At 34.4% G+C, this 17701-nt stretch overlaps 3 protein-coding genes across 4 annotated transcripts; 1 reads left to right on the plus strand and 2 right to left on the minus strand.

Moving 5' to 3' along the window:
- Nucleotides 1–1780: 1780 nt before the first annotated feature.
- LOC133831831 (putative disease resistance RPP13-like protein 1) lies at nucleotides 1781–2709 on the minus strand. Its single transcript, XM_062262242.1, has 2 exons — nucleotides 2100–2709; nucleotides 1781–1941 (listed from the first exon to the last, which is right to left on the minus strand). The coding sequence occupies exons 1-2, from the start codon at nucleotides 2707–2709 to the stop codon at nucleotides 1781–1783; spliced, it is 771 nt and encodes a 256-aa protein (XP_062118226.1).
- A 7152-nt stretch (nucleotides 2710–9861) lies between these two features.
- On the minus strand, nucleotides 9862–10424 carry LOC133831832 (putative disease resistance protein RGA3). Its single transcript, XM_062262243.1, has 2 exons — nucleotides 10314–10424; nucleotides 9862–10236 (listed from the first exon to the last, which is right to left on the minus strand). The coding sequence occupies exons 1-2, from the start codon at nucleotides 10422–10424 to the stop codon at nucleotides 9862–9864; spliced, it is 486 nt and encodes a 161-aa protein (XP_062118227.1).
- Nucleotides 10425–11331: 907 nt separating this feature from the next.
- LOC133829847 (uncharacterized) lies at nucleotides 11332–17473 on the plus strand. Of its 2 annotated transcripts, none has more exons than XM_062259661.1 (4): nucleotides 11332–11897; nucleotides 14663–16013; nucleotides 16120–16627; nucleotides 16803–17473. In XM_062259661.1, exons 3-4 carry the CDS (start codon nucleotides 16418–16420, stop codon nucleotides 17112–17114), a joined length of 522 nt encoding a protein of 173 aa, XP_062115645.1. In that variant the 5' UTR covers nucleotides 11332–11897; nucleotides 14663–16013; nucleotides 16120–16417; the 3' UTR covers nucleotides 17115–17473. The 2 variants fall into 2 exon arrangements, with proteins under 2 accessions (XP_062115645.1, XP_062115646.1); XM_062259662.1 differs by having other exon boundaries at nucleotides 11332–11523.
- Nucleotides 17474–17701: the final 228 nt, after the last annotated feature.

Here is a 17701-nt window from a genome sequence, read left to right on the forward strand (position 1 = left end):
TTAACAGACAAGTTGTTAAGAATGCCATTTTAATTGAAAGAAAAAAATGTAGTAGCATTGCAGAGTGCATGTAATAATCACTAAATTTAGAATTGTAGTTTTAATCTTGATGATGATGCATGTTATAAATAAGTGATCCAATGACTACAACATGGATATCTTATATAGCACATGATTTTCTTAAAATGTATGAAATATACCTCTGTAGTGTGTCAAATTTTGTTGTTTATATCTCATAATTTGTATGGCTTGGATAAACTTGCTCAGCTGCCACAATTCTGGCAACAGGAAAATAATAATCATAAGTTGTGGAAATGAAATCTTATATGTAGGATTAAGATTGAGCTGAAATGATGTACTCAGAAAGTAGCACCCGGATGAATATGATGAACTGAAGTAAAGGGAATCCATACTGCTCACCATGTTGTATTGCCTTGGATTTTAAGGCGAGGGATGCGAGAAACCTTGAGCCAGTCCACTCCTTTATCTCTATGGTACCGTTGCTCTAATAATGGACAGTATAAGATGCTCAAATCAACAAGAGAAGCAAAATGTAGCACTTCTTCAAGCAAGCATTGGATTTCATAGCAGTCAGCAGTCCACAACTCTTCCAGTGATGCCCCACATTGAAAGGCGTTACCATTCAGTGATTTGAGGTGGGGGAGATTCTGAAGTGACAGAGAAGTCAAAGACGTTGGAAGCAGTCCCCCGGGGAAGGATTCCAACACTATGTCATCACAATCTTCAATGGTCAATGATGAAAGAAAAGCAAGTCTTTGAAGATCCCAACTCGCACGTTGCGCCACAAGTCTGCTGCATTTTGAAATCAAGAGGTGAATCAAACTTGAGGGGAATCCTGATCCTTGAGGACATATCTCAACTTCAGGGCACTCCTCAATGAGAAACAAGCCAAGAGATGGAAGCATAGTGCCCATTTGTGCAGGTAGTGACCTCATTTTGTTGCATTGAATAACTTTGATGGAGCTGAGAGAGTGGAGAACAGTGCTAGAATTTTCAACAAGCTCATCTGAAGTAATGGTAAAGGATTCCAAATTTTGACAGTTCCTTACATCAAGAGTTTCTAGCATCATGTCTGTACTTGAGCCTCTTGTTAATTGCTTGAGATTTCCACAACCTCGTAATCGAAGCTTATTAAGGTTTGGAAAGTGATCCAAAGAAAGAGACTCCATAGAATCACTAACCGCACCATAAATGTCCAAGTTTCTGAGAGAGGTGTAGAACTTGTTCTCTGGGAAGTTCAAATTTTTGCACCCTGAATTTGTGATTGTTTCTAATGTGCCGCTATCAAGTAAGAACTCAGTCAGATTTGGAGACGCACTCGAGTGAAGCTCCTTGAGACAAGGAAAAAAATCCTTGCATACATTCTCTGTCATCTCCAACTCTAATACATAACCATTTGTTCCATCTTGGAATTTCATAAAACTTTAAAATTTCTAATTATGGAAACGAGGTACTATGCAGATAATCTTCACCATAAAACTCTAAACCTATTGTCTCCACACCATGAAAACTTATAATCTGAAGCTCGCGAAGAGAAGGTAATTGTCCCAACGGTGGCAGGGAAGGACAATGCACGTTGTAGTTAAGATGAACAGATACTATGCTTAAAAATTAAGAATCTCCAACCCAGTTTGGAAAACTTGAACCTCTGAATGTACGAATGGTTAGTTTCTTCAAGTTTCTGTGAGGCTGCAGCGCCTCAACCATGCGCTCATCCTTTCTTATGTCGGTAGTTTGGCCTTCCCATTCCTAAGCTAGCTCACTGAGATGCTCCTTCCTTATCTTTCAAATTAGCCTTCAGAACATCCTCAACATTATCTGTATTATGAAGCCTAGAAATAAGAAGTTTTCCCTGCAAATGATGGAGCTCCCCTAACTCTTTGATGCTAGCAAAACCAGGTTTTCTCTCATTATCACTAACTTTTCCAAAACAAAATTAGTTAATGTCTGCAAATTTATCAGTCTACACAACTCTTGTGGCATCATTTCTAAAGGTGAGAAACTAGTGTCGAGGTGACGCAAGTTATTGAGCCTCTTCATATTCTTTGGCAACTGAGTAAGTAGATGTTTTAGCTTACCAATGGAGTCAGACAGCTTGAAAGATCTAAATACAGAAAGGACTCTCAAGCATCCTAGAGTTGGCAATACTTCATGCAATTCCAAATCCAATAACACTCCTCCATTAATTGTTAGAAGGGTATGCAATGATTCAGCTTTAGATAAACCAACAACTTTCTCACTGTATGTCATACAAGACAAATGACGAGTTTTGGTTGCAAGATTATCCAAGGAATTATCATCATCCAATCTAAAACAGAATTCACCTGCTACAAATGAAGCTAAATCATGTACAAGGTCATGCATAAGAAAAGTTGTTGTACCCTTACTTGATTTATGTTGACTTGTCTCTTGAAAGAATGATCTTGATATGAGATCTTCAAAGTACTGCTCTCCAACCTCCTCCATTGATTTCCCTTTCTTGTTTTGCAAAAGACCTTCTGCCATCCACAACAAGATGAGTTGTTTCTTCTCAAATTCAGAATCTTTGGGAAATATTGAGCAATAGGCGAAACATTGCTTGATGTTTGAAGGTAAGTAGTAACTCAGCCATAGAGCTGGAAGAATCTCATCATTGTGTGTCTCATACAACTCCCATACATCACATTTGAGTACATTTTTCCATTTCATTTGATCTCTTTCAAAGTGTAAGATGTTAGAATTAATATGAAAGTAGACATATGAACAATTCTATATACATGTAGGCGGAATTAATATATGAATGAACATATGCAAAAAAGAATCGAATATTGTATACCTCCAGCCATTGCTATTGATAACCTCGATCTAGCTTTAGATCTACAAAAGAAAAGAACAGAAATTAGAACGAGTACACGGGCTTCCAAGCTCTCACTAACTCTTTTAGATGGAGTTACTGAAAGTCAGAATGAGTAGCGAGCTTGGGGACCGGTACTCTATATTTATAGAGTGAGACCTACCATCAGAGTCTCTGCCACAGATTGAGATATTTCCTCAATCAGTTGGGATATGAAAAATCGGGTAACAACAAATCAGGTAACAAACAATGTTGACCATTAATTAGAATATTTTGTCAATAAATTAAATATTGACTTTAATATATTAAATCAATTAGTTGATTTTATATACCAAATAAATAATATTCTAACATTCTCCCACTTGGTCAGCATTTAAATTAATGTATTACTTAAGCCCGACGATCATCCCTGTTAGATAATAAACACATGAATCATGGCGATAGGTCCTCTTTTTATGACGAGTATTATCTTCCATGTATTACAATATATTTATTACATAACAATGTAATTTATGTGGCTATGTACTTAAACGAATAAACCTTATGTTTATTCAGGTCCTATGAAAGTAAAATTTTCTCAAATAAAATTAAGATGCGCATAAATATGAGAAAATATCAAAAATGAGAGTTTCATTGATAATAACTTCAGTTTGTACAATAAATTTACATAAGGGAACCAAGTCCCATGTTCACTACATGATCCTTGAATTTATGAGGTGGCAAGCCTTTCGTCATAGGATCAGCAATCATCAATTCAGTGCTAATGTGTTGAATGACCACTTTATTTTCTTTAACACGTTCTCTCACGGCTAAGTACTTGATGTCGATGTGCTTGCTTCGACTACCACTCTTGTTGTTCTTAGCCATGAATACAGCAGCTGAATTGTCGCAAAACATTCTCAATGGCCTAGATATAGAATCTACAACTCTAAGGCCTGAAATGAAACTCTTTAGCCATACACCATGCGATGTAGCCTCAAAACACGAAACGAACTCGGCTTCCATAGTAGAAGTAGCAGTCAAGGTCTGTTTGTTACTCCTCCATGATATAGCTCCACCGGCAAACATAAACACGTAACCAGAAGTTGATTTACGTGAATCAGTACAACCAGCAAAGTCTGAATCTGAGTAGCCAACTACTTCTAGGTTGTCGGTTCGTCTGAACATGAGTTTGTAATCCTTAGTACCCTGAAGATACCTCATAACTTTCTTTGCAGCTTTCCAGTGGTCTAATCCCGGGTTACTCTGAAATCTTCCTAGCATTCCGACAGCAAAGGCAATGTCGGGTCGTGTGCACACCTGAGCATACATCAAGCTTCCAACAGCAGAAGCATATGGGATGTTCTTCATTTCTTCCTTTTCAAAATCATTCTTTGGACACTGGCTCAAATTTAATTTATCACCCTTAACGATAGGAGCAACACTTGGTGAACAATCTTTCATCCGAAATCTCTCTAAAACTTTGTTAATGTAGGTTTCTTGAGATAGACCTAAGATACATTTGAATCTATCTCGATGGATCTTAATGCCAATGACATAAGACGCATCACCCATATCCTTCATCTCAAAGTTCTTTGAGAGAAATTGCTTCACCTCATGTAGCATGCCCTTATCATTGGTTGCAAGAAGAATATCATCCACATATAAAACAAGAAAACAAATCTTACTCCCACTGATCTTCTGGTATATACATTGATCCATGACATTCTCTTCAAATCCAAAAGAAGAGATGACATCATGGAATTTTAAATACCATTGGCGGGACGCTTGTTTTAAACCATAGATGGACTTCTTAAGCTTGCACACCAAATGCTCACCATCACTAGAGGAGAATCCTTCTGGTTGTTTCATGTATACCTCCTCCTCTAGGTCACCATTTAGGAAGGCAGTTTTCACATCCATCTGATGTAGCTCTAAATCGAAATGAGCAACTAATGCCAGGATAACTCTGAGGGAATCTTTCTTAGATACCGGAGAAAAGGTCTCCGTGTAGTCAGTTCCTTCTTTTTGAGTGAATCCCTTAGCAACGAGTCTCGCTTTGTGTCTCTCAATGTTGCCTAATGAGTCTTTCTTTGTTTTGAAGACCCATTTACACCCAATAGCCCTCGCCCCATTAGGCAACTCAACAAGATCCCAGACTCCGTTGCTTTTCATAGAATTCATTTCTTCATTCATGGCATTGTACCACAGTTTCGATTCTTTGCTATTCATAGCTTGTGAAAACATTTCTGGATCATTTTCGCCTCCAATATTGTAGTCAGATTCTTGCAAATACACAATGTAGTCACTAGGTATCGCCGATTTTATTGTCCTAGTGGATCTTCTTAAGGCTACACCAGCAGGCTCTTGAGGAGCGGGTGGTTCAGCTTGTTGTTCAACAATTATAGGCAACTCTTGAACAACTTGATCCATTTGAACTTCATCATTGACTTGTGGATCTTCAACAATTGGCTGTGGTGGTTCAACATCCATTTGGACTGCAGGGGTGTTATCGACCACAATCAATCTTGCTCTTGAGGTGGAGGGTTCTAAAGGATCTTTCTCAGAACCTAAGTCCTTGGATTGATCACTCCCACTAATCAAGGCATTTTCAAGAAATTTTGCATTCCTTGATTCCACAATCCTAGTGCTATGAGATGGACAATAAAACTTGTAACCTTTAGACCTTTCAGCGTAACCAATAAAGTATCCACTTATGGTCCTTGGGTCCAGTTTCTTTTCTTGTGGATTGTATACCCTAACTTCAGATGGGCATCCCCAAATGCGTACATGTTGCAAACTCGGTTTCCAACCTTTCCATAATTCAAAAGGAGTTTTGGAGACTGCCTTGGTTGGAACTCGATTTAATATGTACACGGATGTCTTTAGAGCTTCAGTCCACAAGGATTTAGGAAGTTTAGGGTTGCTGCTAAGCATACTTCGCACCATGTCCATCAATGTTCGGTTTCTCCTTTCTGCAACACCATTTTGCTCGGGTGTACCGGGCATGGTATATTGGGCAACAATCCCATTTTCTTGAAGAAACTTTGCAAAAGGACCAGGTGCTTGTCCATCTTCAGTGTATCTACCATAATATTCTCCACCTCTATCTGATCTCACTATCTTAATTTGCTTGTTGCATTGTTTCTCTACTTCAGCTTTAAATATCTTAAAGACATCTAACGCTTCGCTTTTGTTATGAAGTAAATAGATATACATGTAGCGTGAGTAATCATCTATGAAAGAGATGAAGTATTTCTGACCATATGAGTCCATGTCTGGACTACATATATCAGTATGTATGATTTCTAATAGGTCAGAACTCCTATGGACACCACTTTTCTTAGACTTGGAGGTATGCTTTCCCTTAATGCAATCCACACAAGTATCAAAATCAGTAAAATCTAAGGTATTGAGTACCCCATCATTTACTAACCTTCTAATTCTATCAATAGAGATATGTCCCAATCTCCGGTGCCATAATGTAGAGGAATTCTCATTCATAACACATCTTTTATTGCCAGCGTGAACGTGCATAGTATTATAAGCGGTATTGTTTTGTAAATTAAGGCAGTAAAGACCATCAGACAAAATACCATTTCCAACACATTCAGATTTATTATATAAATTAAAAGATTTGTCTGAAAATGTAAAGGAAAAACCAAAAGGTACAAGTCTTGAAACGGAAATCAAGTTTCTAGAGAAACTTGGTACATAAAATGTCTTTTCTAACTTTAAAACAAAACCGCTACTTAAAACTAAATGGCACGTTCCTATAGCCTCCACATGTGAGCCCATCTTGTTTCCAGATAAGATGCTTTGCTCACTTCCCACTGGCTTCCTTAGGTTTTGTAAACCCTGCAAGGAATTTGAAATGTGAATTGTCGATCCAGAATCAATCCACCATGTGTTAATATTAACATTAGCCATATTAGATTCATAACATACGAATGAAATTGGATTACCTTTGTCGTCCATCCATTTCTTGAACTTGGCGCATTCCTTTTTCGCATGTCCCTTCTTTTTGCAGAAAAAACATTTGATGGAATCCTTCTTTATATCGCCTTGGGGAGGCACTTTATTTTTCCCCTTGTCCTTCTTGGATGGTTTGCGTTTCTTGCCTTGGGTGGCCATGTGAGCACTTTCACCTTGTTCCTGCAGGAGCCTTGCTTCTTCTTGAGCACACATGGTTATCAGTTCATTGATAGTCCATTTGTCCTTATGTGTGTTGTAGGAAATTTTGAAAGGCCCATATTGAGGTGGAAGATGGTTAAGGATGTAGTGGACCAGGAAGGTTTCAGGAATGACTACATCGAGTTTCTTCAGTTGAGCAGAAATGTCCCTCATCTTTGAAATATGTTCTCTAACTCCTTTGACACCGGTGAGTTTTGTGGATGAGAACTGGTGGATGAGGTTGTTGTAAAGTGGTTTGTCCGAAGTGTCGAACTGCTCATCGATCAGTTTGATCAAGTCTTTGACTTTCTCAGGTTGCTCCACCGATCCACGCATTCCCAGAGGGATCTTGGACATGATGAACATGATGCTGAGGCGATTGGACCGCTCCCATTTCTCATATAGTGCGATCTGAGCAGCAGTGCTAGTCGCAGTGATTGCAGCAGGTTCGTCCTTCCTTATTGCGTAGTCCATGTCGGCGCAGCCTAAATGAAGAAGAACTCGTTCCTTCCAGATTTTGAAATTATCACCCCTAAGCTCAGGAATTTCGGTAAGGATTTCAGCAAAACTAGAGGATGATGAAGAAGCTGCATGAATAGGATTACAAACTTAGATTTAGAAGATTGAGGCTTAATGAAGTCATGTTTTACCAATGTATAACATGCTGAAGATTGAAATTTTATTAAACAAAAGTTGCCTGTGGGCTAAATTTTTAATTTAATAAAATTGGATGTAAAGGATGATAGATTATTCAAACGAATTATTTGGGATAAAGTAAGGTTTGAAACTTCTATCTTTATTAAACTTTATGATAAAACTATTAAATTAATTATCATAACTCCTGTGGGTAAATTAAGAAAATTAATTTAATATATTATCCTAATTAATTATATAAATATAATAAAATCCCTGTGGGGTAAAATTGTTATATTTATATAATCAATCACAATTTTGTCCATTATGTGATCCTTTCAAATTAATATATAATTTTATATAATTAAAGATGCTGTGGCTACTCCCTAATTATGTAAAATTATATGGTTCACTAGACATTATGTTTTAGGCTCTAGGAAGACCTAAGAACAATTTCGTTATAACATAATAGGCAATCACAGAGAGTAGTGCTCCTAGTGTGGTCGTCCGAAGATCATTAAAAACCGTTCTAGATTGAGCATTTGTCTCAGTTTCATGCGTTCTTATGTCAACCACAAAATTGTTTATGAATTATTCATAATTTTATTCACCCTAAATGTTTTATGAATATTTTATGAATAATTTATGGAGATTAATGTGCTAAATATTATTCAACTTATCTTAATGTTTTGAATATAATCTAAATATATCTAGCACAATAATGAAATATATATAATGTATTTAAAATTATAAAGGCATACATATAAAATTAAAGATAATTATACTCAAAATAAATTTTGCATGAATAAGAACAAAATAATCATACAAATTAGTATAATTAATTATATGTACGAAAATACAATAATTCCATATATATACTTAATGGTAGAAAAAATCATGCTTAATAAGACAATAACATCATTTACTGATTTCGTGAATTAATAAAATAATTGCACAAACTTAATTGTAAAAATTTCTTACATTCTTAAAATAGCACAATTATTTAATATTGCATGAATAAAAGAAATATACCATACACCAAAATCAAGTAAGTGCACATTTTAATTAATTTCCAAATATATAATTTACCAAAATTATATGTTTTAATTAAATTGGCAAATAAAATTTATTGTCCAAATTGGTTCGAAATTCATGTCTAAAGAGATTCATGACGTTAGATTGATTAAACAACAACAAAAAATCGAAATTTAATATCAAAATTGTTTTTGGCCATAACCGGGTACATGAAGGTTGGATTCTCAAAACTTGATTTGGAAACATAGATCATTAGAAAAAATAATCTGAAGGATTTCTAATGGTACTTATGTGGAAAATTAGTTTTGAAACAAAAAATCAAAAAATATGAGACATTAAAACTCTCTATCAAAATAAAAATAAAAATAAAAATTATGAATATGGCCCTCAAACAATATATAAAACTATATACACGAATATATAATATATGTGTATAGATGAAGACATAGGCACATCTATAAATCATAAAAAAATATATGTGTATAATTTGTTTATATTGCCAAAATATGTTAGATATAACATATATGTAAACACAAAACAATACAAACACAATAAAATTACCAAAAGAAATTTTGTTAAATGTAGGCCAACCAAAACCGAAGATATATGTATATATATATATATATGAATATGAATATGAAGGCATATATAAATCAAATAAATATACATGCAGATAAAATTAGCAAGGCAGAGATGTAGACTGGCGACTGATACCAAATGTTAGAATTAATATGAAAGTAGACATATGAACAATTCTATATACATGTAGGCGGAATTAATATATGAATGAACATATGCAAAAAAGAATCGAATATTGTATACCTCCAGCCATTGCTATTGATAACCTCGATCTAGCTTTAGATCTACAAAAGAAAAGAACAGAAATTAGAACGAGTACACGGGCTTCCAAGCTCTCACTAACTCTTTTAGATGGAGTTACTGAAAGTCAGAATGAGTAGCGAGCTTGGGGACCGGTACTCTATATTTATAGAGTGAGACCTACCATCAGAGTCTCTGCCACAGATTGAGATATTTCCTCAATCAGTTGGGATATGAAAAATCGGGTAACAACAAATCAGGTAACAAACAATGTTGACCATTAATTAGAATATTTTGTCAATAAATTAAATATTGACTTTAATATATTAAATCAATTAGTTGATTTTATATACCAAATAAATAATATTCTAACATAAGAGACCACCAAGTGATTTCACCGCTAAAGGTAGGCCTTTACACTTTTTCACAATCTCCTTCCCAATCTCATGTAGTTTTGAATGAGCATGACCAATGTCTTCCTCAAAGGCATGGTCAACAAATATTTTCCAGCAATCTTCATTGGATATTCCTTGTAGCTTGTGTACTTTTCCAGTGGTCAAAACTTGTGCAACAACCTTGTTACAAGTTGTCACAATGATCTTGCTTCCACGTGCACCAGATTCAAAAGTACTTTTTAGAAAATCCCATTTATTATAATTCTCATTCCAAACATCATCAAGAACGAAGAAAAACTTCTTCCCTCTCAAAACCTTCTTCAAGGAGATGGGAGTCTCATCAAAGATCTATTTGAAACATTTTCCATCAAACCAAGCTCATATTTTTTATCGACAAGAAAACACAACTTCTCAAGAGTCCTCACTTTCTCAGGTTTTACAGCTTCATCGAACTCGTTGAATGAAGAAGATGGAATGAACTTGACCAGCATATCGGTGGTGCCGCCACACTCATCTTGATGATCAGGCTGCTCCATCTTGCATCGTAAGGCTTCACTGTCTATCTTGTCAATCGAGTCATACGCTTCATAAACTGTCTTTAAGCTCAGCAAGCCAATCCCTCACATTTCGATCTCGAATAAGCTTCTGCTCAACATCACTAAGCAGTGCATTTGCTGACTTTAACTTGATCTTGAACTTGTCAAGTAGCTCAACAATAGGTTTCTTCTCATGAAATAAGTCTGCAAACTCTTGAGAAGCCATTCTTTGAAATATCACTTGGAATGTGGAAGAGAGAAAATCTTCACATACCAACTCTACTGCTCGCCCTTAGAGAAAATAATAGAACAAGAATCAATGAGAGAGCTCGAGTTTTTGTGTGATTTTATGAACCTTGGTTTTCGAAATGAAGCTCTATATGTTCTTATTTGTTTTCCTCACCTTATGCACATTTGGGAAAATTTGAATTTTACAATATTCACAATATTAATAATATTTTATATTATCATAATTAAAATGATTACGTGAAATTAAAGGATTAATCAGAACCACAGAGTGCTACACGTGGTGCTTTCTATAGACAGTAATCCAATATTCGACCTTTTTTTTTTCTTCTTAAAGAAAGAAAAGGTGCCAAACTGAGGAAAAAAATGATTTAAAAGTGAATGTAAATGGACTTTATCATAAAGAAAAGGTTGATTTTTCTAGCCAAAATGAACATAAATCAGGCTGCACTACAACATTTTATACTTTATATTACATTGAAAAATGACATTTTTTAAGAAGTGTTATTGATAAAGATCTCATACGTATTGGACTGTTTTTACATCATTAAACTAATATTGTACATTGGGCTTTCAATGGAATCTTGAGTATTAGGGCCCGAGTAAAACATATACTACACATATTGGGCTCATTTTACATCATTTCTTTCTCTCTCTTCAATCACTCTTTCGGTTTCTCCCAAACCGTCGATCTCTTTCTTCAATTTCTATCTCCCCTGTGATCTGATTAAATCGCTCATCATTCTTTCTCAATGACTCTCATAAATTCTTGATGAGAAGCTTTGGCACAAGCAACCTAGCCCGACGTTCTTTCTCCTCCAGTCAACTCTCTCACGAAGTCTCTCCTATAGAAGTGAGTCCTGAATCTTTTCCAACTTTTGATTTGGTTCTGTTTATGTCTTCTATTGATTGAATGTTATAGGTTTTAGATTTCTCCAAAATTAATATTTTAGTATATTTAATTCAGGATTGAATGTTAGTTTTTTTAACTTTCCAGTATTGGCAACAATCTTTGATTATACACAAGCAGAATATATATATAGTTTGAGAATCATACAGACGGTAGATTTTGAGAATCATGTTGCTCTATAACTTATACATCTCTATGTCTGTTTGTTGCTTTTGTTTCCAAATGCATAATGGTCTCTACATCTCTTTCGCTTGATATTGTTGTGAGATCATTTGTTCTGTAGTTCATCGTAACCAACCGTGTCTCTCTTGGTGAAGGTGAGTGTTTGTTGGATATTAATCTTATTCTTAGTCTCCATTGGATTTATTTTAATTGAGATTAAATTTCTTACATAAAAATCCACACACAAATAAATTTTATCAATCTCTGATTTAGAAAATCTCCTAGAGTTTAATAAATTTAGTAGTTTATATCTTCCTTGGTTTCTAGTTTCTTTCTTCTAAACAATTGTGAGAAGATTCATTTGGTTTCATCTCACCTATTCTTCTCAATATTTTACATTTCTATTGCACTCAAGGTGTTTGAAAAAATTACTTATTGAACGACATAAGGATAACATATTTTTCTTTGTTTCGGTTGACCAAAAAACATAGCATAAAAAAAAACAGAGCAATAATTCATAACATTAATAGTGGAAGTGGTGTCTTTCTTTTACTCCACCATGCATTATATTCTAAAAGAAGATGCAATTATGTCGTTAATTTAATAATAAACAGAGAGTCAAGATCGAGAAGAATAAGAATAAGGCTCAAATCAATCCACATAAATCATTAACTGCCAACAATTTTATCGTGAAATGCCGCAAGAAAATTGTGTGAAGATGTACCCAAAAAAAAGGTATGATACAGTAATATTTGACAAGGATTTATATTGTCAAAGAAGATGGGATATTTGTGGTATGCAAAACAGGCTCGATATTAAGATCTTACTATCAAAAATTTTACATTGACCACCAATTGGGAAATGACCATTCACTAAAGAATGGCATAGAAAGACATAACATGTCGAGTACGTAAAAAACTACATTTCTTTCTAGAAGAATATTAATTAGGAGGAATTTGAACAAAACAAAAATCATCTACTCATGAAAAGCAAGAGTAAAGTGGATGATGCAGTTGTGTTAATCCCCAAGAAACTTCCTCTTCTTTGATGTTTTCATATAAGGTCGGATGACCCATTCAGTCTGTGCTTCACTTTGATCTACTGTTCCTAACTTTATCTGCAACACCAAACACAAAACCCCAATACAATAAATTATACATTAGAAAGGCCTGTGAGGCTGTAATTGTACATTTCCTAGAAATAAATAAGGCAACGAAATTTCCCAATGTCCAATAGTGTATTGGAATTCAATTAGTCTCTATATTAGGCAAAGGCCAAAAAATATTGGGAAAATTCCTCAATAAGTCTAAAAGAAAAAGAGTTTTGAAATAGGCAGATATAAAAAAATATATATATATTAATATGAGCGACAAAAAGAACTCAGACTCAAAATGCATATCATATATGTGTGGGTTTCAAAAACAAAATCTATATACAATATATACAAAGGCATTTTTCAAAAATATGGCTTTTTTAGCCATCTTTGTGCAAAAATATGGGAATTAATCTTTTTATAATATGTATGGAAGAATTTAATTAAGAAAAACTTAATTTATGGGAAAAATTAGTACATAGGACAATTGAAATTTAAACAAAAACACATCAGCTCAACCAGGGGCACAAATGTAATTAACACTACAACCAGGGGCACATCAGCTCTGCTCAAAGCCTGAAACACGATCAAAAGCTTTCTCCAAAACAACGAAACTCTCTGCAATTGCTTCTATCTCCAGCACTCCATTCTCCAGCGATAACTTATTCTTCTCCGGCGACAACTCCTATCTCCGGCGATTTCCTCAACATTCGACCAATTCTGGTAAAGGTTCGACCTCAGCTTCTGCAAAAAAATTTAACAAAAATCTGATCACTTTGACAACTAAAGTATTGATTATTTTCTACAAAAATTAAATAAATTCCAACATTCTTCCAATCATACGAGCTGCATATCCACTACACGATCAAGAAACAAGGTTTGCAAGAAATTGTCTCCTCTGTCAACTCTATTGTATTATCATTTTCTTTTATTTGGAAACTATCTTAAATCTTCTACATAGAACTATAATATTGGCATACAAAATCAAAATTATACATGAACTATTATCTTGATTGTAATGATCATGATCATGATCATAATGTGCTTGCTGAAAAACACAAAAAATTTATAAACTAAAAAATTGAAAAAAAATTATCCAAACCCACTGGTTTTGGTACATTGATTAACCAAAAAATAGACAAGAAACAAGAACTCTGAAAATTTTACATTCTAATTTGTCTTTATAATAACAAGGATATAATTTAATATTAGTGTGAATTTTAACTGGCAAAACATTCAGTAACTTTAGGATAACCAGTTACTTGAAAAACAATCAATATATTCAACTAAATGTTTCAATAGGATATGGGACTACAGATTAAGGAAACCAGTTACCTTCCCACTGGTGTGTGTACATTGATTAACCAAAAAATACACAAGAGACAAGAACTCTAAAAATTATACATTCTAATTTTTCTTTACAATAAAAAAAAATTATTTGATGTAGGTGTGAATTTTTACTACAAAAACAATCAGTAACAATTGGGTAACCAGTTGCCCTGAAAAACAGCCAATATATAAAACTAAGTAAAAATTACAACTATGTAAAACTAAATTTAAAAAGAGTCAATATATGATTAAAGATTAAAGTAACCAGTTACCCTGCAAAAAAAATCAATATATAAAACTAAGTGTAACTAGTTACCCTGCAAAAACAATCAATATATAAAACTAAGGGGAAAAACAATCAATATATAAAAGTAAGTGTAACCAGTTACCCTACAACAGCTAAATGTTTCAGAAGAAGATGTGATTAAAGATTAAGTTAACCAGTTACCTATCCCATTTAGAACCAACTAACCGCTTAAAAATTGCCAAATTTTACAGATATGGACAAAATTACTTCTTTGGTTCAATATGGAGGAAAGTGGAATGAAAACAACGAGTACCAAGGGTACACAATGACTGGGATATTAATATCATCAAATTGTTCTCTTGACAACTTGGTGAATTTGATAAAAAAAAAAAGGAGATAAAGGAAAAAACAACAACTATTGAAGTTTCTTATCAAGTAGATAAAGGAACACCACCAATGAAGGTTGTAACAGACAATTCAGTGTTGTTCTTCCTGGAAATAAAGAAAAAAGTTGCTGCAAAAATAACATACTTACCATTGTGTGTCACTATAGTTCAAGAATCAAGCAATGAAAATGACCTTCTTCTACTAGCAAATCAGAAAGCTACAGGAGAAGAAATGGAGGTGGGGACATTATTAATGCAAGCAAACCAAGCTTCCATCAATGAACAAATGTTACTTGAAGAAGGAATGGCAAGCACAACAAATGAGGGCATAAATGTGTCATACATACCTCATTTTGTTGAAGTAGTAGTTGATTTCATAATTGAGGACAATACAAAAAGAAAAAAGAAGTTGGAGGAATTCCAAATAGTAATATCTTATTAGAGAGTCAACACAATAGAGCAAGGGAAAATTTACAAGGATAAGAACACAATCAAATCAGCTCTTAGCTACTATGTAATGTTGCATAATTTCTAGTTCAAAACAAAAAGATCAGAACCTAGAAAGTACCTAGTTACTTGCGCAGATGAAACATGCAACTGGTTGGTGAGAACATCTAAATACAGAAATCAAGATTTATTCAAGGTACGGAAATGCAATCCAAATCACACTTGCTCTGTTGAAATTGTTTTGGAAGACCATAGGCAAGCAAAAAGCATCGTAGTTGGGGAATTAATAAAGAATACGTACAAGTCAATCAAAAGAAAATACACTCCAAATGACATCATGAATGATATGAATGATGACTTCGGAGTAACTATGGGATACACAAAAGCATGGAGATAAAGAGAGAAAGCTTTGCGTCTAGTAAGAGGGAACCCCAATGATTCATATCAAAAGTTGCCAATATATCTTTACATGTTGAAGCAAGCCAATCCAGGAACAATAACACACCTACTCACAGACAAGGAAGATAGATTCAAATACCTATACATAGTTTTCTTTAACTCAATTAAGGGTTGGAGATACTTGAGGCTTATAATTGTTGTTGATGGAACTTTCTTGAAAAATGCACATGGAGGTACCCTATTTTCAACATCAACGTTAGATTCAAACAACACATTTTTGTGTTGGCTTTTGGAATAGCAGACTCTGAAAATGATAACTCATGGCTTTGGTTCTTCTCCAAACTGAGAGACACCTATGGAGAGCCCAAAGGTATGATAGCTTCAATTTTTTTTTTTTTAATTTTGGTGAAGGCAACTAGTTACTTTATTCGGATACTAAAAGAAATAGCATGTATTTGTGTATTTACACTCCACAGGATTGGCTATAGTTTCTGACAGACACAAGAGCATAGACAATGCAGTACATATGGTGTACCCAAATGCTTTCCATGGAGCTTGCATGTTTCACTTGCTCAATAATTTGAAAAGAAAGTATGGAAGCCATGGAGAAGAGCTACAAATGAAATTCATTGCAGCAGCAAAAGCATACACAAAAACAGAATGTGAACACTACATGAGAGGCCTTGATAGAATTAGCAGACGCATTAGACCCTATTTAGAAAAAGCCAAGATGAAACTTGGGCAAGATCATACTCGCCAACAAAAAGATACAACATGATGACATCCAACATCGCAGAATCACTCAACGTTGCACTAAAAGCTGCAAGAAATCTCCCCATTGATATCTTGGTTGAATGCCTTAGAAGTTTGGTTCAAAAATGGATTTGGAACAACTCAAATAATGCAAACGGAACATTCACAAAAGTCTCTATAGCAACAGAGAATGAGCTGAAACATGACATAGTTTCAAAAATGAAGTATGAGGTATGCAACTAAATTTATTCTTACTATTCTTTATTCTGTCAATAGATGGTAACCAGTTACCTTCCATAACAACAGGATAAAAAAATTACACAGAAGCATAACTAGTTACTTTCAATCTTAAGTGTAGTTAAAATGTTTATTATCTGATTCTATTTCATGACAAAACTATTTTTAGGTCTTGCCTTTCAACACAATAGAATATCAAGTTCGTGATCAACTGGGGATAAATTTTACAGTAAATATACATAATAGAACATGTACTTGCAATAGGTTCCAAGAAGATGAAATGCCTTGTGGCCATGCAGTAGCTGTCATTGCAAGGAGAAACTTGAGTGTGTATGATTATTGTGCAAAGTTCTACAGAACAGAAACGTTGAAAGAATTGTATCAAGAAAATGTTCGTCATTTGCCCCATAAAGATGAATGGAATCTCCCACAACACTTGGACATATTGCTGATGCCTCCAAATGCAACAATCCCTGCATGAAGACCAAGAAAGAAAAGAATAAGATCAAGAGGGGAACCTAAAGTAATAATTACCTGTGGGAAATGTGGGCAACCAGTACATAACAGGAAGACTTGCAGGAATCCTCCAATTGAGAAGCCAAACAAACAGAAAAAGCCAAAGACATATATTCATATTTTACAGCAAAACAAACCTTTCATAGCTTTATTCATTGAAAGAGTGACTTTCATATTCATCAAGTATCATTCAGTATTTCAAATAAGATTGTTTCAAATTTAAACACATGGACTGATTATGCAAACTTATAAAATCCTTTCAAAATAATTTTGTAATGCCCCGAATTTCCTAATAAGGTTTAGGACTTTGATTAGGAGGCCGGGAGGGCCATAATTGATTTATTATGATATCTAATGATTATATGCATGTCTATGTGAATTATATTATTATATGATGGTGAATGCATGCTTATGGGCTTATATTTTAAATGCAAGGGCATTTTGGTAATTTGGCCACTGTGGGCGTAATTGTATATTTTGGGTGCATGATTGAGATTAAATATAATTTTTACCACATTGTATGTGGGTTGGTTCGAGCTTTTCGACATGAGA

The sequence above is a fragment of the Humulus lupulus genome, chromosome 4 (assembly GCF_963169125.1).
Source record: "Humulus lupulus chromosome 4, drHumLupu1.1, whole genome shotgun sequence".
Taxonomy (NCBI): Eukaryota; Viridiplantae; Streptophyta; class Magnoliopsida; order Rosales; family Cannabaceae; genus Humulus; species Humulus lupulus.